The sequence below is a fragment of the Streptopelia decaocto genome (genome assembly GCF_964273445.1).
Source record: "Streptopelia decaocto genome assembly, chromosome: 23".
Classification (NCBI taxonomy): domain Eukaryota; kingdom Metazoa; phylum Chordata; class Aves; order Columbiformes; family Columbidae; genus Streptopelia; species Streptopelia decaocto.
The window spans coordinates 80,244-107,963 of NC_138678.1; the positions used below are offsets into that span (position 1 = coordinate 80,244).

The 27,720-nt window shown below is 46.6% G+C and overlaps 1 protein-coding gene across 2 annotated transcripts; it reads left to right on the forward strand.

The window, feature by feature from the left end:
* Nucleotides 1-2,201: 2,201 nt before the first annotated feature.
* On the forward strand, nt 2,202-26,966 carry KDM1A (lysine demethylase 1A). 2 transcript variants are annotated; one of them, XM_082071340.1, is made up of 20 exons: nt 2,202-2,535; nt 4,860-5,025; nt 8,274-8,333; nt 10,872-11,005; nt 11,983-12,061; nt 12,246-12,338; nt 12,720-12,826; nt 13,256-13,337; nt 13,499-13,593; nt 14,801-14,943; nt 15,427-15,517; nt 17,725-17,859; nt 18,185-18,258; nt 18,509-18,620; nt 18,815-18,947; nt 20,179-20,366; nt 20,622-20,736; nt 21,608-21,735; nt 23,209-23,355; nt 23,824-26,966. In XM_082071340.1, the coding sequence occupies exons 1-20, from the start codon at nt 2,245-2,247 to the stop codon at nt 24,007-24,009; spliced, it is 2,559 nt and encodes an 852-aa protein (XP_081927466.1). In that variant the 5' UTR covers nt 2,202-2,244; the 3' UTR covers nt 24,010-26,966. The 2 variants fall into 2 exon arrangements, with proteins under 2 accessions (XP_081927466.1, XP_081927467.1); XM_082071341.1 differs by lacking the exon at nt 8,274-8,333.
* Nucleotides 26,967-27,720: the final 754 nt, after the last annotated feature.

The window sequence follows — 27,720 nt, forward strand, 5'->3', positions numbered from 1 at the left end:
AATCTGTCAATTCAGAAGAGTAAATGAATGTGTCAGGTTTCGAGTTTGAGATGTTGGTTGATGTAAACCTATGGAAAACATGTTAAATGTGCTCTGAGAAACCTAATGGGCAAGACAAACGGTTAAAACAGACTCAATAATTATTTTTGTGGCTACTACACAAACAAAAGGAGAGTATAATAATGAAGGAAGCACGAAATACTTGAAACTCCTTGTGTTGTAGGTGAGGATAGTGTTGTTTTTGGAACTGCCTGTCACTTCCTTTTCTTCCCTGTCACTGTTGGTTGGTGTCTGCAGTGCTCCCAGCTGGATTTCATCATCCAAGGGTTCAGCGCTGGTTCCAGTTTGCTCCAGTCGCTTCTCAGCACGAGCCTTGTTGACCTTCTACCTGTGAAGACGCCTGGACCGCGTCAGCTCCGCGTCGCAGCCCTGCGGTCTCCTGTGTGTCCTGAGAACGGTTGAAATCGAACCTCGATCCTCCTGTGCAGCTGCTGCCGCCCCAGGGATCTAAATCCTCCTCCAGTGTCTGCGCGGGCACAGGACCAGCCTGGTGACACCGTCTACTAGGATGAGCCACGTGTCCCTTCTTGTTAGTGACCAGTTTTGAGGAGAGAGGCAAGAAAAATAGCAAGAGTGGGTTTTTCTGGAACCTTTAGCTAATAATTCAAGGCAAGGGAACCTGAGCAGAACATTTATCAGCACGTTTGCTGATGACACCAAGCTGGGAGGAGTGGTGACACTGGGAGCTGTGCTGCCATCAGAGACCTGGACAGGCTGGAGAGCTGGGGGGAGAAATGTGATGAAATAGAACAAGGGCAAGTGTAGAGTCTTGAATCTGAGCAGGAACAACCCCAGGTTCAGTGTAAGGTGGGGAATGGCCTATTAGAGAGCAGCGTAGGGGAAAGGGACCTGGGGTCCTGGGGACAGCAGGGTGACCATGAGCCAGCACTGGGCCCTTGTGGCCAGGAAGCCAATGGTACCTGGGGTGGGTTAGAAGGGGGTGGTCAGTAGGTCAGAGAGGTTCTCCTGCCCCTCTGCTCTGCCCTGGGGAGACCACACCTGGAATCTTGTGTCCAGCTGTGGCCCCTCAGTTCCAGCAGGACAGGGAACTGCTGGAGAGAGTCCAGCGCAGCCACCAAGATGCTGCAGGGAGTGGAGCATCTCCCGTGTGAGGAAAGGCTGAGGGAGCTGGGGCTCTGGAGCTGGACAAGAGGACACTGAGGGGGGACTCATTCCTGGGATCAATATGGAAAGGGGGAGTGTCAGGAGGATGGAGCCAGGCTCTGCTGGTGACAACCCGTGACAGGACAAGGGGCAATGGGTGCAAACTGGAACACAGGAGGTTCCACTTGAATATGAGAAGAAACTTGTTGGGGTGAGGGTGGCAGAGCCTGGCCCAGGCTGCCCAGGGGGTTGTGGAGTCTCCTTCTGTGCAGACATTCCAACCCGCCTGGACACCTTCCTGTGTAACCTCATCTGGGTGTTCCTGCTCCATGGGGGGATTGCACTGGGTGAGCTTTCCAGGGCCCTTCAACCCCTGACATTCTGGGATGCTGTGATCTGCCCAGACGCCGACAGCTCCAGTTCCCCATTCCCCGCCTTGCCACCTTTTTCTTGAGAGAGAACAGGATGAGAAAAAGCCCAGCCCAGTGCAGCCCTTGGAAGGAGCTGGGATGACTGAAAACTGGAACATTTTATGGAAACGGGCACAAGTGTCTCCTCTTCAGCCACCTTGGTGCATTTCAGGGCATGTCGTGACCTGAGCTGTGGATCCACCGATGTCCACGCAGGGCTGCTGTGGCCACAGGGCCACTCGTTTTCCTTGTCACCAACAGGTCCTGCTGTTTTTTAGGCTTTTTAGGCGAGGAAACTGTGGAAGAAACACATCGGTTCATGGGGGTGATGGCGCCGAGTGACCTGATGGGCGCCGATTGCGCTGGCTGAAGGGGTGGATGCGCTTGAGGGATGCAGAGCTGGCACTGAGCTCTGCGGGGCCAGCTGAGTAACTTGGGAAGAAGAATAATATTAAGAAAAATAAATCACTTGGGGACTCGGGGCGACTCTATGGCTGTAGGACCATGGCGGGGCAGCAGGCGGCAGCGCCCCCGCGCGGCCGGGAGGTCTCACAGCCGCCGCTCCGCTTCAGCGTCGCCGGAGGAAGTCCTCCCAGCGCCGGATGTGACGTCAAGAAGGAAGTGACGTTCCGGCGGTGGTCGTCGCGGCGTCCTTTGTGCGGCCGGAGCGATGCTGTCCGGGGGCAAGAAGGCGGCGGAGGCGGCGGGGGGGGGCGGGGAGGGCGGCCCCGAGGCGCCGCTGCCCCTGCCCGCCGCCGCGGGGGGGGCCCTGGGCTCGTCCGCCGAGGGCGGCGGCGCCGCGGAGCGCACTCCCCGCAAGAAGGAGCCGCCTCGCGCCTCCCCCCCGGGCGGCCTCAGCGACCCGCCGGCCTCCGGCGGCGCCCCCGCGCCCGGCGCCGAAACCACCGGCATCGCGGAGACCCCCGAGGGCCGCAGGACCAGCCGCCGCAAGAGGGCCAAGGTGGGTGTGCGGGGCGGAGCGTGCCCCGGGCCGTGGGCTCCGGCGCGGCTCCTCAGGGCGGCTCCGTCGGGGCGAGGACGTGTCCCCGGGCTGCCCGGGCTTCACTGGGCGCGGGTGCGTGTCCAGGATAAGGATGAGAGGCGCAGGGAGTCAGTGGGGGTGTCAGAGCTCACCCTCGTAACTCGGGTCCCGGGAGGTTGGTGGGGCTGCCTGGTCAGATAAATAACACAAACCCGCCTCCCGTTGCGTATGAGTTCTTACCCATTTTTAAGAGCATGTTAATGTTGTAGAGTGTCAGGAGGATGGAGCCAGGCTCTTCTGGTGACAACCAGTGACAGGACAAGGGGCAATGGGTGCAAACTGGAACACAGGAGGTTCCACTTGAATATGAGAAGAAACTTGTTGGGGTGAGGGTGGCAGAGCCTGGCCCAGGCTGCCCAGGGGGTTGTGGAGTCTCCTTCTGTGCAGACATTCCAACCCGCCTGGTCACCTTCCTGTGTAACCTCATCTGGGTGTTCCTGCTCCAGGGGGGGATTGACCTGGATGAGCTTTCCAGGGCCCTTCAACCCCTGACACTCTGGGATTCTGCGATAAAGATGAGATGCGCGGGGAGTCAATGTGAGTTGTCAGGGCTCCCCCTCATAACTCGGATCCCCAGAGCTTTGTCGGGCTGCCTGGTGAGATAAACAACATAAAAACGCCCTCCCATTGCGTCTGAGTTCTTAACAATTTTGCATTTTTAAGAGCACATTCGTGCTGTTACTGGGTGTGTGTGGATGAGGCTTTTGTGTGTAAAGTGATGCTTGTTTTGCAGGGTTATAAAGGTGATTGTCACGCTCAGCTCCTCAGCTTCTCCCAGCTGGAGAGCTGAACTGATGCTGTGTGAAGTGTGAGATTTAACAGTGAAATCTTAAGGCCACTAACAGCTTCCAGTAGTAAATAATTCTCATATGTTATTCTGAATATCTGAGAGCAGTGCCTTTAGTTTTGTGAAACTTTTTATTGGAAACCTTGTTGTAGAAGAGCTTGGAGATCCAGGCTGTAAACAAAGCTGGGTGTGTTTGATACGGAAGCTGAAATGATTTCTAGGAACTGTGGCATTGAATACCTTGATCTTCAGAGCTGTGATGTGATAGCTGGACTGGTTCTTTGCATATAGAAACTGTTGGGTAGATCAAGCTGTTACGTTTTTAAACGAAAAGAGGGGAGGTGTGGGTTGCACGTAAGGAAGGGTTTTGTTACACTGAGGGTGGTGAGATGCTGGAACCAGCTGCCCGGAGAAGCTGTGGATGCCATGCTGTGGGAAGTGTTCAAGGCCGGGTGTTTTCCTGAACTTAGGCTTCCCCATGCTGCTGTGAATCGTGCCCGTTAATGTCTTTTCTTAGTGGCTGAATATCGACTGTGAAGGATTTGTCGTTCTTTTGGTGAGAAATGCAGAGTTGCTTTTGTCATCTCACGGTACAACCTGACCTGTAGGGTGTTGGAGGTAAACTGGCTGGTATCTTTTTATTATTCCCGTGGCTGCATATTGTCAGAAGTAATTTTTTTCCCTTTCCAATAGGTAGAGAAATTCAATAGCCATATACAAAGCTTTCTTAGGATCACAGAATCATTTTGGGTGGAAGAGACCCTCGGGATCATCGAGTCCAACCATAACCTGGCTCTGGCACTAAACCATGTCCCTGAGAACCTCATCTAAAAGCCTTTTAAACCCCTCCAGGGATAGAATTACTTTGGAAAAAAGCTTTGATTTGTTAAACAATATGAGCTGCGTCCCTTCTAGGTTGTGTCTTGGGCTTTCCGTGTTCTGTTAGGTTTGAGCTGGTAACGTGATTTATTTTCAGTGGAGAACAGAACAAAACATCGATGGCAATAAAGGATTTTTTTTTCTTGTGTTGAGTCACTAGTGTGACCATCAGAGTCAAATGTGATCCTGTACCAGGGCAAGACGAAACCCTGTGTACCGTTTTGGTCACCTCTGACAGATAAATTCAAGTTGGAATGTATGAATTAGACACAGAGGCGATTTGTTATTCCTAAGTTTGACAAGGAGGTGATGGAATGGGAGAAAAGTTAAATGATGACGTAACAAATACACAGAAACTGGGCTCATGTTGAGTAGGAAGTTCCTGCTGTTGCATGGTTTTTTAGGGGAGACGAAAACATGTGGAACTTGTTCAGTTGTTCAATATTTTATAACACAGGACAAGGTAACTCAGGCCATTTCTTTGAGCTGTGAGCAATTTTGTTGCTTGCAATGTTCATATTAGTAGTGAGACTTAAGACACCTTCAGTGAGTTTATCCTCCGTTCTGCTTTTCCCAGGTGGAGTACAGAGAGATGGATGAAAGTCTTGCCAACCTCTCTGAAGACGAGTATTACTCGGAAGAAGAGAGAAACGCTAAAGCCGAGAAGGAGAAAAAGCTGCCACCGCCACCTCCACCAGCCCCTGCAGAAGAAGAGAATGAGAGTGAGCCGGAGGAGCCGTCTGGTGAGTAAAGAAACCTCCTCTGACACCACTTTCCTGCTTTGTTGTTAAAATTAAGCGGGCTCAGGTGCAGCATCATGCATCCTGCGCCTGGTTTTGAGCTGGTTTCGAGTGATCGTGCTGCAGTGTGTTCTTTGCTGAACAAGGAGGGGAAAAACTTAGAAGAACAGGTGGAAACATGCGTGACCTAGTTGCAAATTAAGCCAAACCTCTCCTACTAGATTCTTTGCCTCATCTTTGGAAGCTTATTGACCAGAGCAGCCTCTTTGGTGTTTGCTGCTCATGTACCAACATTCACTTATTCCTCTGAGAGAAAAGGGATTGGATTTACTGCTATGGAGGAGAATAGATTTAATCTACAGCGGCTCCTGTGGCTTTAAACTATGATTCTGATCTTAAGTTCTGGTTGGATGCTGTTTATTGAAACTTTTGCCATTTCATCGCTGGTGTGAATAACTATTAGTTCTGCTGCTCTTAGTTGGCTCCTTTTTGGCTGGCAGGTTTGTGAATGTAGACAACGGGACTGGGTCAGTTTACGGACACTCGCCTTCGTTTTCCTGAAATATATTAAAAGCCACAACTCTTTGGCTTTGCCCCTGTAATCTCTCCTCAGTTGCAGCTTTTGGCTCCTGGCTTGATACGAGAATGACTAAAATATTTGCGATGATAAAAATCTTCATCTAAATACACCCAATTTTTAACCAGGCTATACTGAGCTGCTTAGAAATAAGTAGATTTCAGGTTATCACATCCCTTCTCCATTCCTAGAAATGAAACAGTGATGCCAGATTTTTGATTATTTCATCGTTAGTCTTGCTGTATTTTTAAAGGCTTCTGAAAATATATTCATTGGTGGATCACTCCATCTTTATCTTCATTAATGTCAAGAGCATCAGGTTGCCAAGTGTATTGAAACTTCTAATTTAAATAATTGTTAGCAGGAACAGGCGTGGAGTGCTGTATATAGGACCAATGATTATAATTGAGGTTTTCTCTCTGTTTCCTATCTTTGGAGCAAAGTACAATAAGAAATATTAAATAGGGCGGTAATCCTAGAGCAGGATCGCATATTGCGAATTAACAATATACAAAAAGTTCGCTTGTGTGTTGCTGTTAATTTATTCTCATTGCAGACCTTAATAATTTCCTTCGTATGTTTAAAGCCTGCAAACCATAAGTAATTCAGTACAGATGTAAAGCTGTCCTGTTACAGGTGATGACCTTTTGTGATGAAAAGCCCAATTGTGCAAACAAAGCAACAATGGCAGTAGCTGGTATTTCATGAGGCTGTTCTCACAGTGGACAGTAGAAGGGGGTTATTAAGTAGGTGACAGAAAAACAGTGGGTTTATTTGGGGCCGGTTCCATTAATGTGGGGAATTCCAGCAGTTCGGGCTGTGCAGATTGGTATAATCTGCATTGTCAAGATTACCATGTGTTACCGCTGAGCAGTTTTAAAAGGCATAACAGCATTTCACGATTATTTCTTTCAAGTATCTCTCCTTTTACTTGACAAAAAAAAAAGCTTCTAAACTCACTTTGTGCTGAATGACACTTGTGGTTTTGTTTGAAATTAGGGAGCTCGCTTCTTTCGGTTTTTCTCCTCTCATCATCTTTTTTGTTTGCCCTCACCAGATTGGATTTTCATTTCTCTAACTCCCTGCAGATTTATTTTCCCAGCCCTAGTTTGGTCGGTGTTCTCACTTTGTGGTGATCTTGTGTTTCTAGCTGCTGTTTTCCAAGGAAGTCAGAAATGCGTATGATGCAGATTAATGTCAAGTGAATAATCAAACTTAATCTTGTCTTTCATCTGTCTGTTTTCCTAAATAAGTTCAGTATTTGGTGGTAATTTGTGCCACTGTTCCTTAAGCCAGTGGATGGTTGTATGAAGTGGGCTCCTTTGTAGACCTGTACTCATTATCTGCTAATTTGGGAATAACGAACGCCAAAGGCTGATGGCAGCATTTTTCCAATTTCTTAACTTACTTTACTTTTCCTGTAAATTAGTGGCCTGTGTTGGAGTGTAAATATAAATGTTTGAGTCCTGCTGGTCTCTCCCAGAATGGAAGCAGCTCTTGCAATATTCCCAGCAAAATCAAGTACTTGCAGCGTAGGTAAAGTGAGGGGTTTTCTCTTGCTGCCGCAGGTACGTGATCTCATAGAATCCCAACTTTGGGACTTGTGAGGCCTGACAAAATACAATTATTTGTCACAGTCTGGCTTGGGAGTTTCTATATGACCTGCTGGTAGGCAGATGGTGTCAAAGTACTGAGTGAAAATTTATTTCTTGTGTCAGTTCCTATCTTACGTTATAGATCTGTAATGTTCCAGCGTTCCAGATGTTAATCCAGGTTATCAAAGGGTGAAAACGTTTGGTTGACTTTCTGTGTCTTGCTTTAGGGGTTCAATTTGTAGTTCAGATAAAATTCTTTTGTTAGTGTGTCTGTGTTCCTAAAGACATCGCTCTGTTGTAGAAACACTCAGTTCCTGCTTGTGTTTTAGTGCTGTCGGTGCCGCTATTTAGGATTTACATGCAGGATAAAGTAATTTTGAGGCTTCTCCGATCTCTTAGGTGGGTGCTTTGCCTTTCCCCGTGTTTCCAGCCCTGGATACCTTGAAAGGCTGACGTGTTTCAGTGCTGGGTATTGATCACATTAAGGTATTGACATGTCTTTGGCTTCGGAGGTGGTTTTAGTGTGTTAGAACGTTGTCGGTGGATTGAGGTCGCTGGAGCCAAAATTAGGTGGCCTGAGCTTTAAAAAAGAAAAAAAAAAGATCAAGCTTCAAGGAAAGACTTATGGGGAAAACAAAAAAGAGAGAATAGGTTCTCTTGAAAGTACGAGAGTGGTTCAAATTATCCCTGTGCATATGGGGAGACTCAGGAGTAGCAAGGGTGAGCTTATAAAATCCTTACGGTTTGAGATCCGTCGAATCTGATGGTTTGCATCCCCCAGATCTTGGCAGCGAGAAATGTGATCTTATTATTCAAATCCCAGCTATTAATGAAGTCGATCATAAGTATTAAGCTGCCAGAAATGCTACATATTGTTTACCTCTTTATTTCCCATTCCACTAACACAGGTAACACTTTAGTTTGGTGCCGTAGGTTCCAGAAAATGGGATTTTCTCAGCCAAATGCGTTGAGTTAGTTGGTGAAATTTAACCCCTACAACGCCAACTGCCGGGCCTTAATGTCCAGTACGGTTTAACTTCTGGAGTAAGGTCCCTGAGTTCTCCTCTTTCCTTCCACAGGGCAAGCAGGAGGACTTCAAGACGACAGTTCTGGAGGGTATGGAGACGGCCAAGCATCAGGTGAGGGTGGCGTTTGATGCTTGCAACTTTAGCAAGAGCCGCCAAGCCAGGGGTCGATGCTTGCAGGGCGCACGGGTGCGGTTGGCCGGAGTTTTTAGCCAGAGGTAGAGGAGTTTACCCACCTGTTAAACGAATTTCAGTCTGTGGAAAAGGCTGCAAGCCTTTGTTGAAATGCCTCAGGCCGATCTCTCATCCCTCCGCTCCTCTCCATGTTTAGAGGAGACCAAATGTGCCAAAAAATACTTCTTGTTTAGCCAGTTTCCACCACCTAGAGTGACACAAAAAAAACCCTGGGCTTCAGCACAGTCCAACTTTTTTCTAATTTGCTGCACAAAAGCCTTTTTGCTCCTTGTTTTTGTTTTTTCTTCGGAAGGGGGTTGTGTTTGTGCTGCGTGCCAGGAGGTTTGGCAGTTGAGGAGGTTCATAGTCTGCTTCTCAGCCGACTGGATTGTGAATTGCATTTGCCATCTGCCCTAAGTACTGATGCTAGAAGTATCGCTGAACCCACAGAATCGGTGTCTTTAGTGCCTAAAATGCTATTGAAAATCTTCTTCAACTCCGCCACTTTGAGTCTCGCTCGGGGATTAAGGAGGAGGGTTTTAAGCAAAAGACTCGCAGGCTCCAGAACCTCTTCTGTCCCTCCACATTGCCCTTATTGAAGCAAATATCAAGATACTCATCTGAGTATCCTTGTTGTTGTAAGGAAAGGATCCTGGTTGTGCTTGGCATCTTAACATTGCACAGAATTTTCGGTGTATTATAGATGAAGGCTGTGTTGCCTATTTCATTTTTAGGCAGGCATTGGCTGTTTGGAAATCCCGTATATTTTGCATTTTCTAGGTATGCAGGAAGGGCAAGGGGTAGGGAGGGGATTTCTTCACCTTTGAGCTGTGTAGTTGCAGAAGTAAATTCGCAGACATAGATATCTTTGCTAATAATAGCAAGGCCTTTCCTAAATTCTGGTGTCAAACCTTGTTGGTTGGTTGTTATGTGGTGATTTGGGTTTGTTTTTTAAATCCCGGTACTCACCTAGAGCTTTTCTGACATTTTAAAGTTCGGATGTTGCCGCAAACAACATGTGGCCTTAAAAAAAGAACAACCGAAAGAACAACCCACCTTGGAGTTGTCAGGAGCGCCACTTTTTCTGCTTTCTCACTTTGAAGAAATAAATGGCAAAGGTTTTCAAGGAACTGGTGATTCACTTTAAATCCCTGTCTGAGAATTTGCTGGTAGTCGATCGCTGCGTGATAATTAACACTTTTTAGCAAATAACTGGGGAAGGCACGTTTATTGTAGCGTGAGCCTGTGAGGGGGTGTCAGGTTCAGCGTTTCGAATCTTTAACTCTGAAAACTGCACTGCTGAGCTTTTTTGCTGGTGATCTACAGCCTCGCTTAAGATTTGTTAATATAGTATCAGAGAATTGGTAACTTGGATTTACCCGCAGGGTGTTACGGAGTTCCCAGTTCATCATATGAACCCAGTGGCTCGGTGAAGGGCAACAGAAGGGGTGTTGGTTACTGGAGAAGCTGAAGTTCTGAAGCTCCAGGTTTCTATTCCGTAGCTGAACATTAGTGCCAAGAAGCCTCGCGAATGCGTCAGCTTTTTCTGCGGTTAATTTAATTTTCCTTTACTGCAGCGCTCTGTAGCTTCTGTCCCCAATTCCTCCTTGTCGTAAAATTCCTGTAAATGATCATAATCAGTTTTCTTTACCTCGAGTCATCACAGATGTAGATCTTCCCATCCTTGGTTGCCAATTAATTTTGTGAGCTTTGCAACCATTTCCTTGCTTAAGGTTTTATCTTCACCTTTGGGGTGTAAAAACACTTGAAAGTTCAAGGTGTGTATGAAAAGAAGATAATTTCTCTACCCAATACAGTGACATAAACTTCCCAACAGTAGTCTTGGTTTGTGTAACACACCACGAGCTTATATTTTCTTTGGTATTTATTATAGTTTTTTTAGCTATTCCGCTTTCAGCAGATGATCTTCATCTTACTGCATTACTTGTAGTTCTTTTTCCCCTTGGCTTCTATCTTTCCAGATTGAACATCTCCTGCTCTGTCCTGATCTTAAGTCACTTCTTAGGATGTACAAGGTTTATATTGTTCTTGCTGTATGTCACATCTCAGCATTTCATCTTGCTCCAGATCCACTTTCTGCACTCATATTATTGCTTCCTTGCCAGCGTTTGCATTGATAGAGGTGCCTTTACGAATGAAATCTTTCCATAGAGCAAATGTCTCCTGCGTGTGTTCAACGTGAATCTTTTACATGTGGAGCGCTTCAAAGTCTGAAATGTGGGGTCGTTCATAGGCAGCGCCTGGGGAGGGGACACAGGAAAGCATAAGTATTGTGTTTAATATGAATATATATCAAATATACAAAAGGAGAGGTTAAGGTGGGTTCCTCCAGCTGGAGGAGCTCAGTGCAAATAAATTATTGAAAACCAGGTGAGAAGGGTCCATTGTGCTTGGACCTTAGAGACATTTTGGCTTTGTTTTAGCAGTTCCTGGAGGCACCTTGTCCTTTCATTGCAGGTGTGGAGGGCGCAGCGTTCCAGAGCAGACTCCCGCACGACCGCATGACGTCTCAAGAAGCCGCCTGCTTCCCCGACATCATCAGCGGGCCGCAGCAGACGCAGAAGGTGTTTCTGTACATCAGGAACCGCACTGTAAGTTTCTGATCAACGTATCGGTGAAAAAAGGGGAGGACTTCGGGTACCTTGCAAAGGCTTTTTGCGAGTTCCCGTGTCTAACGCTTGATACTTTTTTAGTTTTTGAGATGCTGGGGGTTTGTTTCTGGTATCGTGTTGTGCTTGAAGTTGCCAAGGAAGGTGTGTAGTATATTTACAGTATCCATAACAACCATCAAAACTGCATCATTCAGCTAATTTGCCTTTAAACAAACCAAAAGCTGATGCAAACGTTCTATTATTTGATCTCAGTTTAAGGAAGTCTCTATAGAATACACACAATATATGCAGCCAAGTACATTGCTTAGAACAGGGCCAACCTCTCAGCTCTTATTTTTTAATCTTGCTTTGCATTCGGTTGCTGTAATACTGAGACATCGAGCTGCTCGTGTGGCTCATTCTCCAAACACAATGGTTATTTTGCCAGCTTGGATTTCGTAAAAGAAATTGTACCGGTGAAGAAATGAAACTCTGCTTCTGAACATTCATAGCATTTCTGCCCCACTTAAAATATTGAAAGAAGGGGCAACATTCAAATAATTAATTGGGAAGTACATTTACTTCAGGCCTGAAATTGAAACCTTAGTAAAACACCAGTATCGTGTTTTTTCAGATGATGGTTTTAAATTGTGACAACGCTTTTAGTTCCAGGATTCAGGGCTTGGGAGCCTTTAAAATCTTTTAAGTCTTGCACTGTTCTGTGTATTCGTAGAGGGTCTAAAAATCAGAATTTGAAGAAGCGGTAATTTGCTGCACATACTAAGTTATTTAAGGCAGTAAAACGAAGAGTACAAAAACTACAGAAGATGAAGACTTACGAGTAAATTTGCCTCAAATGGCCTCTGGAATGATATGCAAATCCTTTCTTAATCTTTCCTATTTATTATACTTGCATGATTTCCACTTTAATTTGTATCTGCTTAATATAATGTATCTTGTTGTTTGTTTAAATCCAGCTCCAGCTCTGGTTGGATAACCCGAAGATTCAGTTGACATTTGAGGCAACTATCCAACAATTGGAAGCACCTTATAATAGTAAGTCAAGTCTTGTACTGGAAAAAACAATACTGTACGTGTCATTGCTATTCTTTTTCAGTTTTGGTTGGGAAAAAGCTGCTCAGAATCAAGAGAGGTTATCAAATGGGTCCTTTTGTTGGTGTGTTCATGTGCGGAATGGGATATCACAATATACCATAGTTTTTAAATGTTGCTTTTTTAGGTGACACGGTGCTCGTTCACAGAGTGCACAGCTATCTGGAGCGGCACGGCCTCATCAACTTCGGGATCTATAAAAGAGTGAAGCCCCTGCCAAGTAAGAAGCATGAAGTTCTATTCTTCTGTGACTTGTTAGGACAAATTTTGAAGTGAAATTTTTTGTTAAGGTTTGTTGAGCTGAGAACAAAGGGCTCGAAAGCTCTCTGGCTGCAGGCGATCATGGTTTTTATTTTGGCCATTATTTAAATAAATCACTATGAGAAGGAAAATGTTTGCAAATCCATAGATAATTTGGTGACTGTCACTAAAGATTTGTCCTTGTTCCTCATTTGAGTAATACAAGACAAACACAACGCTGTCCTGACATCTGTTATGTGCTTATATGATGCTTGAAGTGTTGAACTTGTCTGTCCTTTCTGTGTTATGTACATGTTATGTACATAATTACTTGAGTTTTGTGATTTTTCTCTTTCCTCAGCCAAGAAGACGGGCAAGGTGATCATCATCGGGTCGGGAGTCTCGGGGTTGGCAGCCGCTCGCCAGCTGCAGAGTTTTGGGATGGACGTCACGGTTCTGGAAGCCAGGGTATGAATTTCTGTGCTATTTTATTTCTGTATTCGTTTACGTGCTTCTGATTTAATTAATAAAAATAAAACTTTACATTTTGATCTTAATTGGTAGCTTTTGGGGATCTTTGCCCAGTTGTACTTAATTTCTTTCTGTTGTCATCCTGCTGGCTGGACTGAGAACAGGAAAGGCAGCTTTTTTGTGCCATATTAAGTTTAAAGGGGTAGGAAAATGTTGTCATCTTCTTTCCCCGCCCCTTCTCCTTAACTTAAGCAGATGAGTTGAGATCTACATGTTCGTTTGCAGAGGTTCTTGGAAAAGCGTACATTCTATTTCTTGAGCCTTTGGACGAGATGCTTATACCATGTTCTGTACGACTTTCAGTGATTATAACTGATATGTATTGCCAAATGTTACCCGACGCTTAATATCTTGGGCTTTTCAAAGGACCGAGTGGGAGGAAGAGTCGCCACCTTTCGCAAAGGGAACTACGTTGCTGATCTGGGAGCAATGGTGGTAACAGGACTCGGTGAGTTGGTTTCCAAGTGAAAGACTGTAGCATTTTTTATGTTTATTTTATCACGGATGTTGCCTTTCCAAAAGAATCTCCCCTTTGCCTTGAATGAGGTAATGCAGAGTTTATTTAATTGCAGACGACCTTTGCAAGAGCCTTCTGTCAATGTTTTTCAGGAGGAAATCCCATGGCTGTGGTCAGCAAACAAGTGAATATGGAATTGGCCAAGATCAAACAGAAGTGCCCACTGTATGAAGCAAATGGACAAGCTGTAAGTCTGGTATTGTTTTGGTGAACCCTTTAAAAAGAAATAGTTTCTGCGAGGAAATGGGTGAGGATACTGAGCTGCTTGCTAGAGGCCTAAAAAAGCAAACCTTGGCACCAGCCTGTTGTAACCTGGCTCCTGCATGTGCCCAAGCGGCGCTTCAGTATCTCGCGGGGGGCAAACGCATCCCTGTGTGATTTGAAGAGGCTCCCGCTGGTAACGCCACCCAGTAGGACACACAGAGTTCAGCTGCCCACTCCGTTCTGTTCACCAACCCTAGAGCACTCACCGTAGGATCGGAGAACGCCCTGAGTTGGAAGGGACCCACACGGATCATGGAGTCCAACTGCTGTCCCTGCACAGGACACCCCACAGCTCACACCATGTGTCTAAGGATGTTGTCCAGTCTCTTCTTGAACACCGTCAGGTTTTGTGGATATATATTCCACCTTTGGAGATATTCAAAAGCCATCCAGACACGCTCCTGGGGAACCTGCTCTCGCTGATACTTCTTGAGTGGCAGGTTGGGGCCAAGGACATGATTTTGAGAGGCCTCTCTAAACAATTCTCTGACCCTGGGCAGCCTGTTCTCACAGCTCTGGAAAGGGAACTTAATCCCTCCTGCATCAGGTCCAAATCCATCAACATAGCATTAACCAGACCATTGAGGAAGGCACAGGTGGAATTCTGCATCTTCTGGGCCTGGTATCAGGGCACGGGCATTAATCAGGTTAATTAATCAGGTCTGTTAACAGTCTCGTGTTCAACTGGCCATTGAGCAGAACCCCCAGGTCCCTCTCTGCAGAGCTGCTCTCCAGCATCTCGTCCCCCAGTCTGTATTATAACACTGGACCTATTTTAAAAAGGCATGTCACAAAATCTGTCAGCTTACTTGTTGCAAACAAAGCTAGATATTGGTCATCGTTACTCACATATAACATATTTCAATCTTTACCACCCAGATGCCACAAATAGAAGCTTCATTATGCGACATTTTGTATCTGTGCATCTATCTGATCATGTATCTCTGCATTGCCTGTAACATCTAAACTTTTAAAGGTTGTTATGTAATATGATAAACATGAAGTAAATGAAAATGGAAGCTCTAGAAAGCAAATTTGCATTTTCTTGCTCAGCTGTGATGCAGTTATATTTTTTCTTTTTGATTTATGAATAGGTTATTAAGAAGAAACTTTGTTCTTTTGACTCCTAGGTTCCAAAAGAGAAAGATGAAATGGTGGAACAAGAATTTAATCGTCTGCTGGAAGCCACCTCCTACCTCAGCCATCAGCTGGATTTTAACGTTCTCAATAACAAGCCCGTCTCCCTGGGGCAGGCTCTGGAGGTTGTCATACAGTAAGTAACGTCTCTCTTCGCACTGAACTTCCCATTTTGTGGTGGATTTTCCAAAAGATACCTGAAACGATTGTGGGTAAGCATCACCCACTTAATACAGTGTTTGGTCTCTGCTGAGTTCTAGTTTGCATACGTGTTTCCTGTTTATTGAAGCCAAGGGTGCCAAAGATGGTTAAAGAAGCCGACATCTTTTCTGAAAAGCTTTCTGAAAATCACTACTACAGTAACCGATGGTGAATGATTGACTTGGTGTACATACAGCCCACGCTAATGGCGTTTGTAATATGCCTTTTAATAATAGTAGGTAACTTCACATTTATGTTTTAGCTAATCAGGTATCCCTTATTTACAGAAACTTGTATTACTAACATATCCCATGACATGTGCTTGCATTGCATTACACTGATTAGATTGTGATAATGAGTTTTCTCGATAACACAAGGATATTATGCTGAACTAACTCTCACTTCTCCCCTTTTCCAGGCTGCAGGAGAAGCACGTGAAGGATGAACAGATTGAACATTGGAAAAAAATAGTGAAAACACAGGAGGAACTGAAAGATCTTCTGAACAAGGTCAGACGATGACACAAGAGTGTTCTTCAGAAAGTAGCAAAATATGCAAAAAAACTTCTGTGGAAAACTGTCAGAACAGACAGACATGATAAACAGTGTGTCATAGGTTTCTTTAGAAGTCTTGATAGTGACTGAGGTTTTGAGGGGTTATTTTAAAATGTTTATGTTCTTGTTTCTAGGCCTAGTTAGAATGTTTGTGGTTGTGGTAAATTATGTCTTTACTTCTCCGTGGAAGTTTCTCAAAAATATCTGAGGACAGCTTTCATATCCTAAGTTATTTGCAACATATTTTGTCAGAAATAGCCTGATCTGTCTTCTTGACACCCACCCTAAGATACTGATCCATTGATCAGATCCCTCTCAGTTTCTCCAGCTCAACAGCCCCAGCTCTCTCAGTGTCTCCTCATCACAAAGATGCTCCAGACCCCTCAGCATCTTTGTGTCCCTCCCTGGACTCTCTCCAGTGATTCCTTGTCCTTCTCAAACTGGGAAGCCCAGAACTGGACCCACAACTGCAGATGTGGCGTCCCCAGGGCAGAGCAGAGGGGGAGGATTCCCCTCCCTGACCTGCTGCTCACACTCTTCCTCACACACCCCAGGTCCCATTGGCCTCTTGGCCACAAGGCGCATTGGTGACTCACGGTTACCCTGTTGTCCTCCAGAACTCCCAGGTCCTTCTCTGCAGAGCTGCTTTCCAGCAGCTCAACCCCAACCTGTACTGGTGCCTATGAGGATGTTGTGAGAGATGGTGTCAAAATCCTTGTCAAAGTGACAATATGCACTGGTCTCCCCTCATCTACCCAGCCATTCGTACCATTATAGAAGGCTATCAGGCTGGTCAAGCATGATTTCCCTTTGGCGAATCCACGCTGATGACTCCTGATAACCTTCTTTTCCTCCGCGTGCTTGGAGATGACATCCAGAACGAGTTGTTCCATCACCTTTCCACGGATGGAGGTGAGGCTGACTGTTCTGTAGGTTCCTGGGTCATCCTTCTTGCCCTTTTTGAAGACTGGAGTGACGCTGGCTTCCTCCAGTCCTCACACATCTCTCCTGTTCTCCACGGCCTTTCAAAGATGATGGAGAGTGGCTTAGCAAGACATCGAGTAACTCTGCCTTCTCTGTATCATCCATCACCAGGACACCCACCTCATTCAGCAGCAGACCTACATTTTCCATAACCTTCCTTTTGCTGCTGATGTACTTGAAGAAGCCCTTCTTGTTGTCTTTGACATCCTGGCCAGATTTAGTTCCAAGTGGAGCTTGGCCTTCCTCACTGCACCCCTGCACAGCCTCTGTATTCTTCCTAGGTGGTCTGTCTGTCTTTCCACACTACATAAAACATCCTTCTTCCACCTCAGTTTTGACTGGAGTTCCTTACTCATCCATGCTGGACTCTTACTCCCTTCATTTGATTTCGTGCTCATAGGGTCTTGAGCATGGAGGAAGTGATGTTTGAACATCAACCAACTCTCTTGGACCCCCCTACCTTCTAGAGCTCTAACCCATGAGATTCCTCCAAGCAGGACCTTGAAGAGGCCAAAGTTCGTCCTGCTGAAGTCCATGGTTTTAGTCCTACTTATTGTCCTACTTCCTCCACGCAGGATCCTGAATTCCACCACCTCATGGTCGTTGCAGCTGCCCCCAACTATGACATCTCCAACCAGTTCTTCTTGATCTGTCAGGACAGGGTCCAGCAGCACACCTCTTCTCGTTGGTTCCTCCACCACTTGTTTCAAGAAGTTGTAACCAACAGTCTGTAGGAACCTCTTGGACTGTGCATGCTCACTGTGTTGCCCACCCAGCAAACGTCAGGGTGATTGAAATCTCCCATGAGAACCAGGGCACGTGATTGTGAGGGTTTCCATGACAGTGTCCCAGTCGTGTGAGCTGTCCCACCACATCTCCGTAATAGCAATGAGATCGTGGCCCTGTGAACGCATGTCAATCTCAGATTCTTGTTGTTTATTCCCCGTGCTACGTGCGTTGGTGTCCAGACACTTCAGAGAACTAATCGAGCACGCGGGTTTTCCTTGAGTGGTGCAGAGAGATCCACCATATCCATATGTACCCTTGAGGATATGCCAGTAATGGCGTAGTATGAGATGAATATCCATTTTACACCATAAATTGCATGAAACCTACCTTCCCTCACCTATTTTTTTTTTCCCCTTTATTTCTTCCTTTTCCTACCGCGCCTGGAAAAGATGGTGAATTTAAAAGAGAAGATTAAAGAGCTTCATCAGCAGTATAAGGAAGCGTCAGAAGTGAAGCCGCCTCGCGATATCACAGCCGAGTTCCTCGTGAAAAGCAAACACCGGGACCTGACTGCGCTTTGCAAGGTGAGGGGTGACACGGTTCAACACTGAATCAATAGTTTCTGAGGACTTCGGTCCTTAAAACACCAGGACTGTAAAGGACCTTCATCTTCTTCAAATCTGAATGTGTAAAATTCTGAAATATTAGAATAGGCTTGTGTATATTCGAACGGCAGAAAGGCAAAATGTGCTGGAATCAGTGTTGCAAAAATAACTTGATTTAGATTTCACTAAAGCCGTTAATCTTCCACTGATTTCTCTTGAGATCAGCTGTAGTCTGATGCTACACAACGTCTTTAAGTCCTTTTAAATATAAACGGATTTTAATGTTGGCTTTTAATCTTATCAGGAGTATGATGAATTGGCAGAAACACAAGGAAAGCTAGAAGAGAAGTTACAAGAACTTGAGGCCAATCCACCAAGGTAAAGATACAAATTACGAAAATAAAAACTCAGGAAAGCAGTTTTCTTACTACTTTTCAGCTTTCATGAAGGGGGGTCCGAATGTTTGAAACAGAATCTCCTTGTGTTGTTCTTCTATTTTTTTTTTTTATTTCTTCACCAAGGAGGGACTCGGGCAAAAAGGATTGGAAATGAATTTCCAAAAGCAATGCCTTCGCAATATCCTACTCTAGCAAACTAAATGTATTGTGTTTGGGTTTTTTCTTTCTAGTGATGTTTATCTGTCCTCAAGAGACAGGCAAATACTCGACTGGCATTTTGCAAACCTGGAGTTTGCTAACGCTACACCCCTGTCTACGCTTTCGCTGAAGCACTGGGACCAGGTACCTGATTAATTTATTCGTTCGACAATATACTAAAACCCTGAGCTTTGCTTATTTCGTTCTCTTGGCTAATAAACAGAAAGGATTTTGAATTGATTTGACTCTTTGGAAAAGAGCTTTGAAACTAATTTTGCCGTTGTGTAGATTTCTCTTGAATTCCATGATTTCGTGGTTTTTATGTGTCTTTGTTTTAGGATGATGACTTTGAATTCACGGGCAGTCACTTGACTGTGAGGAATGGATATTCCTGCGTGCCAGTGGCCTTGGCAGAAGGGTTGGATATTAAATTAAACACAGCAGTTCGACAGGTTCGCTATACAGCATCAGGTCAGTGAAACCAGCTCCTCCGGAAAACTGCTGATCATAGAAATTCGATTTCAGTGCTTCCGGAAGCTGATGTGAGGATTGGTCTTGTAAAAAACCTCCCATTATATGTTGGGTGGAAAAGACCTTGAAGATCGTTGAGTCCAACTGTTAACCCAGTGCTGCCAAGTCTACTTGTAAACTGTGTCCCGGAGAACCTCATGTCCGTCTGTCCAACGCTCCAGGGATGGTGACTCCAGCACTGCCCTGGGCAGCCTGTTCCAATGCCCCACAGCCCTTTGGGGAAGAAATTGTTCCCAAATCCAACCTCAACCTCCCCTGGCGCAACTTGAGGCCATTTCCTCTGCTCCTGGCGCTTGTTCCTGGGGAGCAGAGCCCGACCCCCCTGGCTCCAAGCTCCGTTCAGGCAGTTCAGAGATCAGAAGGTCTCCCCTCAGCTCCTGTTCTCCAGCTGAACCCCCCAGGTCCCTCAGCCGCTCCCATCACCCTTGTGCTCCAGCCCCTCACCAGCTCCGTTCCCTTCTCCCAACTCGCTGCAGCTCCTCAAGGCCTTTCCTGAGCCCTCAGGCGATTTTGGCGCCACTGGCACCGTCATTTTGTGCGCTGAGGTGATCCCACCACCCCTGGGGCCGCCATTTTGAGCCCTGAGCTGAGGGGCCCAAAACTGACCCCGGGATTTGAGGTTTTTCCTCCCCAGGCCCCCGCACAGGGACGGTCACTGCCCTGGGCCTGCTGGCCACCCCAGTGCTGGAACCAGCCAGGATGCTGTGGCCTCTTGGCCACCTGGGCACACGCTGGCTCATGTTCAGCCGCTGGCACCAGCACCCCCAGGGCCTTTTCCTTTTCCAGCCGCTCTTCCCCAGCCTGGAGCGTCCATGGGGCTGTTGTGACCCAAGTGCAGGACCCGGCACTTGGCCTTGTTGAACCTCAGACAATTGGGCTCAGCCCATCGATCCAGCTGGTCCAGATCCCTGATTTTAAGATAATTTATTGGCCTAGATGAACCTTTAGGTTTATCCCAGTATAGCCATTTTCAAATTACACTTTCTAGAGTTGAGCTATGTGGCCGCGAACATTAACTTGCTTACAACTTAAGGAACTGCTAAGGTAAAGCTGCTCCATAAACCAAAGATTTTCTAACGTGGATGTGATTTATGGTACTTTCTTCAGTTTTTAATCCAATGCGCTTGCCTCCTGGCCTATTAAACGATTGATTCTTTTCTCCCCTGTCCAGGCTGTGAAGTGATAGCTGTCAACACCCGCTCCACCAGCCAGACCTTCATTTACAAATGTGACGCGGTGCTGTGCACCCTTCCCCTGGGCGTTCTGAAGCAGCAGCCGCCCGCCGTGCAGTTTGTGCCGCCTCTTCCCGAGTGGAAAACATCTGCGGTGCAGCGGATGGGATTCGGAAACCTCAACAAGGTGACGTGGGCACTGAGGGGTCGCCATAGGTAGAATCTGAAATACGTATGGAATATGTACAGCGGATGAGATGAAGAATTTTTTTTCCACTGCTGTTTTGCTAGATTTTGATGCTGAAAATTACCCGAAGAACTCTAAGGACCTCTTCTCTATTTCCCACACATTTTTTAACATGTTTTTACTCAATGAGTGTCATTGTCTTTATTTTGATGTTTTTCTGTGCGCTCTCCCTAACTCGTGATTCCTCCTGTGTAGGTCGTGTTGTGCTTCGATCGCGTCTTCTGGGATCCCAGCGTCAATTTGTTCGGTCACGTTGGCAGCACCACTGCAAGCAGAGGAGAACTCTTCCTATTTTGGAACCTGTACAAAGGTACCTGTGTCTGGTTTTGGGGTCTTTGTGTAGTTTCACATCTAGAAAAGAGCACTTTTTAGGATGCTTTTAGTGGATACGATAAGAAGATATTTGTCGGAAGACAAACGGCAGTGGGGAGCAGCACTGACTTGCAAACAATTCTGTCGTAAATTAGGGCAGAACACGGACGAGTGTGTGTTTGCTAATTCTGAATTCCAGGCTATGTCTGATTTATTGAATTTCCCAAGAAAAGGGTGATTTGTCTCTGCAGCATTTTGGAATAAAAAGCCATTTCTTACTCCATAAGTCCCTTTGGAGCTGAGTTTCTGGCTCCGTGGAACATTGTCTGAACTCTTCCCCTCTTTCACGAAGCTTCTTATGCAAGTGGGACTGGCATCCAGTTTAGTTTTAGCACATTGAAATAAAATTCATTGGGAGCTGCATTTTGAATGTGCATTTGTTTGAACAAGAAAAAATACATTGACCGAATTATTGCTGGAAAGTTCAGGGATCTTGTTGTGTCAAAGATGGCAAAAGAGGGAAAAACTTTGCTGCTGAAATGACAAAAAATATTCCCAATGCCTATGGGTGATAGGAAATCACGTTTTTCTAATTCCTTTCAATTGTTTGAAAGACCGGGCTCAGTCTTTCAGAATGCAGAGTTTAACTATGAGAGGAATCCAGTATCTGTTTTCTCTAATAAACTTTCCTTTGCTAAGTTTAGGAGCTCATAAACTTCTCCAGAAGAAAGAGTTTTCATTAAGTAATCATGCTCAGGCCTGAGTCACTTCTTGTCAATGGGAGTTTCTTGCCATTGGGTTTATTTTTGGTAATTTCATGTCAATAATTCAATTGTTTTTTCCTCTGTCTCCTTCCCTGCCCCTTCCAGCACCGATCTTGTTGGCGTTGGTCGCAGGAGAAGCGGCAGGGATTATGGAGAACATCAGCGACGACGTGATCGTGGGCCGGTGCCTCGCCATCCTCAAAGGCATCTTTGGCAGCAGCGCCGTGCCGCAGGTTCGTGCCGGTTTTTAATTAACGAGTGGAACTACTCGTTCAGAAACGCTCGGTCAGTTGATTTTTCCATCCCGGAGACCACAGGCTGATGAACCCACAGGTCTGCTCCTTCTCTGAACTCTCACAAGAACATTTCACTTCCCAATGAGATCTCTCTCTCTCTGCAGGTGCTGTACATTCATGTAGGGTGTAAAAATCACTCCGGAGTGAACCAGAAGGAAAGTGTTTTACTGCAGCTCTTCCCCAGTGGGGCTGTCGAGGTTTGATTGCAGGGTGACAATAAACCGTGGCAGATGAATTGTTAGCCCCCTCTCCCCCTTCCCACTCAGCACAGGCCATCGGGAGGGAAAGAAGGACAGAGAGAAGAGAGTTGGAAAATTAAAAATGTTTTACTAATGCTACTGATAAAAATAGAGAAAATAATACAAAATATACAAAACCAATCTTGAAAGTCTCAGCAACTGCAGAGCCGGCACCCGAAGTCCTGGACTGGACTCTGCAGCCAACCGGAGCTGGATTCAGTCTGTCACTGGCCTCGGTTCGCAGGGACGACTCGCAAGGTCCTCTCCTAATGTCACCATAAGGAAAAGGGACGAGATCCTGGTGATCTCCCACTTTTCTATGCAGTATCCCGTGAATGGGATGTTACACTCCGTTGGTCAGTTTCTGGTCCCCTGTTTCTCGTTGCCCCTCTCTCCAGATGTCCATCCGTGCTCATCAATAACCTCACATTCCATTGCTGTGTTACCAGAACATGGATCTGGTTCTCCAGGAAAATGCAGCTGATCTGAAGCTTGAGCTGACAGGCAAATTCACCAAAAGAGAAACTTGTTTTCAACAAAACCAGGAAAGAGCCGCAGTAAAACACTTTCCTCCTGGTTCACTCCAGAGTGATTTTTACACCCTACATTAATCTACAGCAAGCGAAAAAAATCACACATTAGTGAATTGCGGACTCTTGAGAAATGTGGATTCTACTGTAGATAAACATCAAATTTAGAGAACTTATTTGAGCTTGTGAAATATTTTAGTGCGTTAACTGATAATCCCCAGTTTAGGAATGACGCGATATCTGGTCAGTCATTCAGACAAGAAAGCGGTTCTGGTTGTGATAAGCAAGGTCTCCAAGTGAGTCACTGTCTTTGTGCCCAAGGAGAGGAGATGAGGTTCCTGTCTCAGTGTTTGTATTTTTACAGGGTATTGTTCCTGTTAAAACTCGGTTACACGTTGGAAGTCTGGGCTGTTTTACGATTCACACCCATCACTTTTCAATGTTTTCTCCATGTGGGCCCACAGATGTCCCATTTTCTCTTACGCCTTAGACCTGAGAGCGGTTGGAGTCCCGGTGATGCTCTCACTGTCGCATCTTTCAGGATTTTGTCTTTTGTTCGTGCAGTTTGCATTTTTTTTGTATTTTGCCTGAACTGGACAACTCGCGCTGTGTCAACAACTGAATTTTCCGTCCTGTCTCAGCCCAAGGAGACCGTGGTGTCCCGCTGGCGCGCGGACCCGTGGGCCCGGGGGTCGTACTCCTACGTGGCAGCTGGATCTTCTGGGAACGACTACGATCTGATGGCCCAGCCCATCACGCCAGGGCCGGCCATCCCAGGTGCTCCTCAGGTGAGACGTCCGGTTCTTTCTAGAAAAACCTCCAAACAATCTGATTTTTCTAAGTGATCTGCACATGTATCTTATCACAAGTTTTGTTAAGTTGCGTATTATTAGAACCTGGAAAAACAGGTCAGTCCATCCATGAATTCTGCCTTTGGTGTCATTTGTATGCTAGAAAAACTGATACAAGCCGATGAACATAACAATGGGCAAAATTATTCTATGCGGAGTATAAAATATAAAAGTCTGCTTTTCCTCCTACTTTTTATGACACTGTCAATAGCTGGTGTAGGTTTCAGTTTAAAGAGAAGATGCTTATTGGAATGAATTGCTGGAGTCCCACGATCGGAATCCTTCATTCTTCTTAAACACGTTATCAGTTTAGCTGCAGAGTTGTAGATAAAACATCCAGATGTTGCCGCGGAATCTGGAGGAACGTGAACAGGCCTTAACCGTGTTCTTTCTCTGTTCCCCCAGCCCATCCCCCGCCTGTTTTTCGCGGGGGAACACACGATTCGCAACTACCCCGCGACCGTTCACGGCGCTTTGCTGAGCGGACTGCGAGAAGCCGGTCGCATCGCGGACCAGTTTCTCGGGGCCATGTACACGTTGCCTCGCCAGCCCACGCCCGGCGTCCCCCAGCAACAACCCGCCAGCATGTGAGACCAGTCAGAGGTGTCAGAACTGGAGTGACGAGAGCTCGGAGCTGCCGCTGGGGACCCCGTGGGGTGAAGAGACTCAGAGTCTGTCCCAGCGTGTGCTGGAAGGACTCAGCCATGAATTTCTGTATAATACCGCTGGTAGAACGGCCTTACAAGAGCTCACCTGCCCTTTGACCACGCAGGTCAGGGACAACTTAGACTCTGCAGATATTCTTTGGAAAGTCAGGCCTGTAGCTGGAGGGTTTTTAGTTTGGTTTTTTTCCTACCTATACATGTATTTACAGTTTGGTACTTGCGCAAGCAGCTGGTCGCTACAAATAGTGTAGAATTTCTCTAAACTTTTTTTTTTTTTAATTGTTTTGTTGTGAAGAAGAGTATTTCTGGACCAATTCTATTCTTATCTGAGAATCTGGTGCAACTGTTTCCCTACCAGTAACAGCAAATCACAGCTCTCCCTGGTGGTCCCTTGGCTGCTCCACCAGGCTACCACTACGAGCGTGTTTTATTAAATACTTGAAACAAATTAAATCATCAGAATCTGATCACAGTATCACAGTATGTTTGGGATTGGAAGGGACCTCAAAAGCTCATCCAGTCCAATCCCCCTGCTGGAGCAGGAATGCCCGGGTGAGGTCGCACAGGAACATGTCCAGGCGGGTTGGAATGTCTGCACAGAAGGAGACTCCACAACCCCCCTGGGCAGCCTGTTCCAGGCTCTGCCACCCTCACTGAGAAGAAGTTTTTTCTCAAATTTAAGAGGAACCTCTTGTGTTCCATTGATCCCATTACCCCTTGTCCTCTCATTGTTTGCCACTGAGAAGAGCCTGGCTCCATCCTCATGGCACTCACCCTTTATATATTTATAAACGTTAATAAGGTCACCCCTCAGTCTCCTCTTCTCCAAACTAAAGAGCCCCAGCTCCCTCAGCCTTTCCTCACCCGGGAGATGCTCCACTCCCTCCAGCATCTTGGTGGCTGCGCTGGACTCTCTCCAGCAGTTCCCTGTCCTGCTGGAACTGAGGGGCCACAACTGGACACAAGATTCCAGGTGTGGTCTCCCCAGGGCAGAGCAGAGGGGCAGGAGAACCTCTCTGACCTACTGACCACCCCCTTCTAACCCACCCCAGGTCCCATTGGCTTCCTGGCCACAAGGGCCCAGTGCTGGCTCATGGTCACCCTGCTGTCCCCAGGACCCCCAGGTCCCTTTCCCCTACACTGCTCTCTAATATGGAATTTCCCAACCTATACTGGAACCTGGGGTTGTTCCTGCCCAGATGCAGGACTCTGCACTTGCCCTTGTTAAATTTCATCAGGTTATTCCCTGCCCAGCTCTCCAGCCTGTCCAGGTCTCTGATGGCAGCACAGCTTCCAGTGTCAGCCGCTCCTCCACACATCTGATGTTTGTGAGTTAACTAGAAGAATTATTTGTAGTGGTTTATATAGAAGCAGCTGCTTAGACAGTAAATCAGCTGAAGTGCCCGGGCTCTCAGCATCTGCTCGCAGTGCAGACTCCTCTGTGTCCCTGCTGCTGGCGAGAGTGACGAGATGCTGTTGCAGCTGCCGTTGTTCTGCTTCTGAAAATGGCTTTGGTTTGGCTGCTCGTCAAGGCCCGGAGCCTTCCTCTGGCTGCCCGGAGCCTTCCTCTGGCTGCCCGGAGCCTTCCTCTGGCTGCCCGGAGCCTTCCTCTGGCTGCCCGGAGCCTTCCTCTGGCTGCCGGAGCCTTCCTCTGGCTGCCCGGAGCCTTCCTCTGGCTGCCCGGAGCCTTCCTCTGGCTGCCGGAGCCTTCCTCTGGCTGCCCGGAGCCTTCCTCTGGCTGCCCGGAGCCTTCCTCTGGCTGCCCGGAGCCTTCCTCTGGCTGCCGGAGCCTTCCTCTGGCTGCCCGGAGCCTTCCTCTGGCTGCCCGGAGCCTTCCTCTGGCTGCCCGGAGCCTTCCTCTGGCTGCCCGGAGCCTTCCTCTGGCTGCCCGGAGCCTTCCTCTGGCTGCCCGGAGCAGTCTGATGTAAACGTTTAGGTCCTTTTTCCCCTCCCCTCCTTTCCTGTTAGTTCTTATTTCTTGCACCTTCTCTCCTCCTCCTCTTTCTGCAGTTTCTCTCATCTAACCATGGTCTCTGTTCACACTTTTTCTACTTTTCAGTTTTCCTGGTTTTGCACCTTGTGCTTTGCTGGCAAGCCCAGTACCCGCTCTTGTTCCGCGCTCCTTTAGATCCCCCACACTTCATACGACTAACGCCCCTTCTTGTTGATAGCTGTGTTGTCTCTGGCTGCAGACACTCCGCCTTCCGCCATCGCTGCTTCTTCTGTTTTCTTGTGTCTCCTCTGTCCGTCTGCACCTCGCCAAGGGTTTTACTGAGCTGGGCTAATCTGCCGCCCCATAACCAGACTGTCCTGTTTTCCCTTTTCAAAAAGACATCCGGAAACTGGTGACCAATGAAAGAAGGCGGAGAGGAAGCCCTGACGGTCCCCAGCTTTGTGAAGGTTTGTGACAGAGCCCAGGGAACGGCAGATGTGCCGGGGGGGTCAGCGGGACATGAGGAAAAGGTTCTTCCCCAGGGGTGCTGGACACTGAACAGGCTCCCAGGGAGGGGTCACGGCCCCAACCTGACAGTGTTCGAGAAGAGACTGGACACCGTCCTCAGACACACGGGGTGAGCTGTGGGGTGTCCTGTGCAGGGACAGCAGTTGGACTCTGACCCTGTGGGTCCCTCCAGCTCAGGACACTCAGTGGTCAGACTGTGATTTTTGGGTGGGGTGAGTCTGCAGTTCTCAGCTCTGCAGGTCCCCCTGTGGGTTTTTTCAGGTGCTAATGTCCACTTTGCAATAAACTGCTCAGGGTCTGTGTGGTCAGTCTGTGTGTGGAATGGACAATATTTGCTGTGGTCTTGCTTGTAGTAGAAATTAATTGCAAAGTTCTCCCTGTTTTGTTATCTTAGTAATTATAAAAGTAGAGGAACAACTTCACCAGGGTGCTTCAGTTTCTTTTTTTTAATTATGAGTCTTTTTCGAGGTCTCTTGCTGTATTTCTAACAGTGTTCAGCTGAGGGTACTGTGGTCAACAAGGTGCTGAGAGTTTGTTTGGCAGCCGTGAAGTGGCTCCATAAAGCGAGGTGACTGAACTTAATTCCTACACTTCAGATTCTTTTTGAAGCTGATGAGCATTCCATGAGTTACTTTTCCCTCAAAAAATAGTTTAACAAAATGCCATGGGATGGTTTCTTTTCATGTTTGCTGCTTTTGATGATGATTTTTTGTAGTTCCTCGGGCAAATGTTGCCTGGTTTAGTACACACGTCATAAAATAACAAGCAAAAAAACTAAAGAGCAGTGGGGTGACTTGTTCAGAAGCTGAAATCGCTTGTCGTGTTCCCGCTGAGGCGGACGCGTGATGGCCCTGTGTCCCAGCAGTTTCAGGACCTTTGAGTCTTAATTAGGGCTTTGAGATCTGGTGAGCAGGACCCACAGCCAAATGGTTCTGACTGGTACGTGGCCAAATGTGCCACACCGACAGCTCTCAGGTATTGTTTTATAGATATATACACACACATATATATGTGTAGAGATATATAGATGTCTATACATATACCTGTATATGTATAGACATATATGTGTAGAGATATATATATGTCTATACATATACATGTATATGTATAGACATATATATGTGTAGAGATATATATATGTCTATACATATACATGTATATGTATAGACATATATA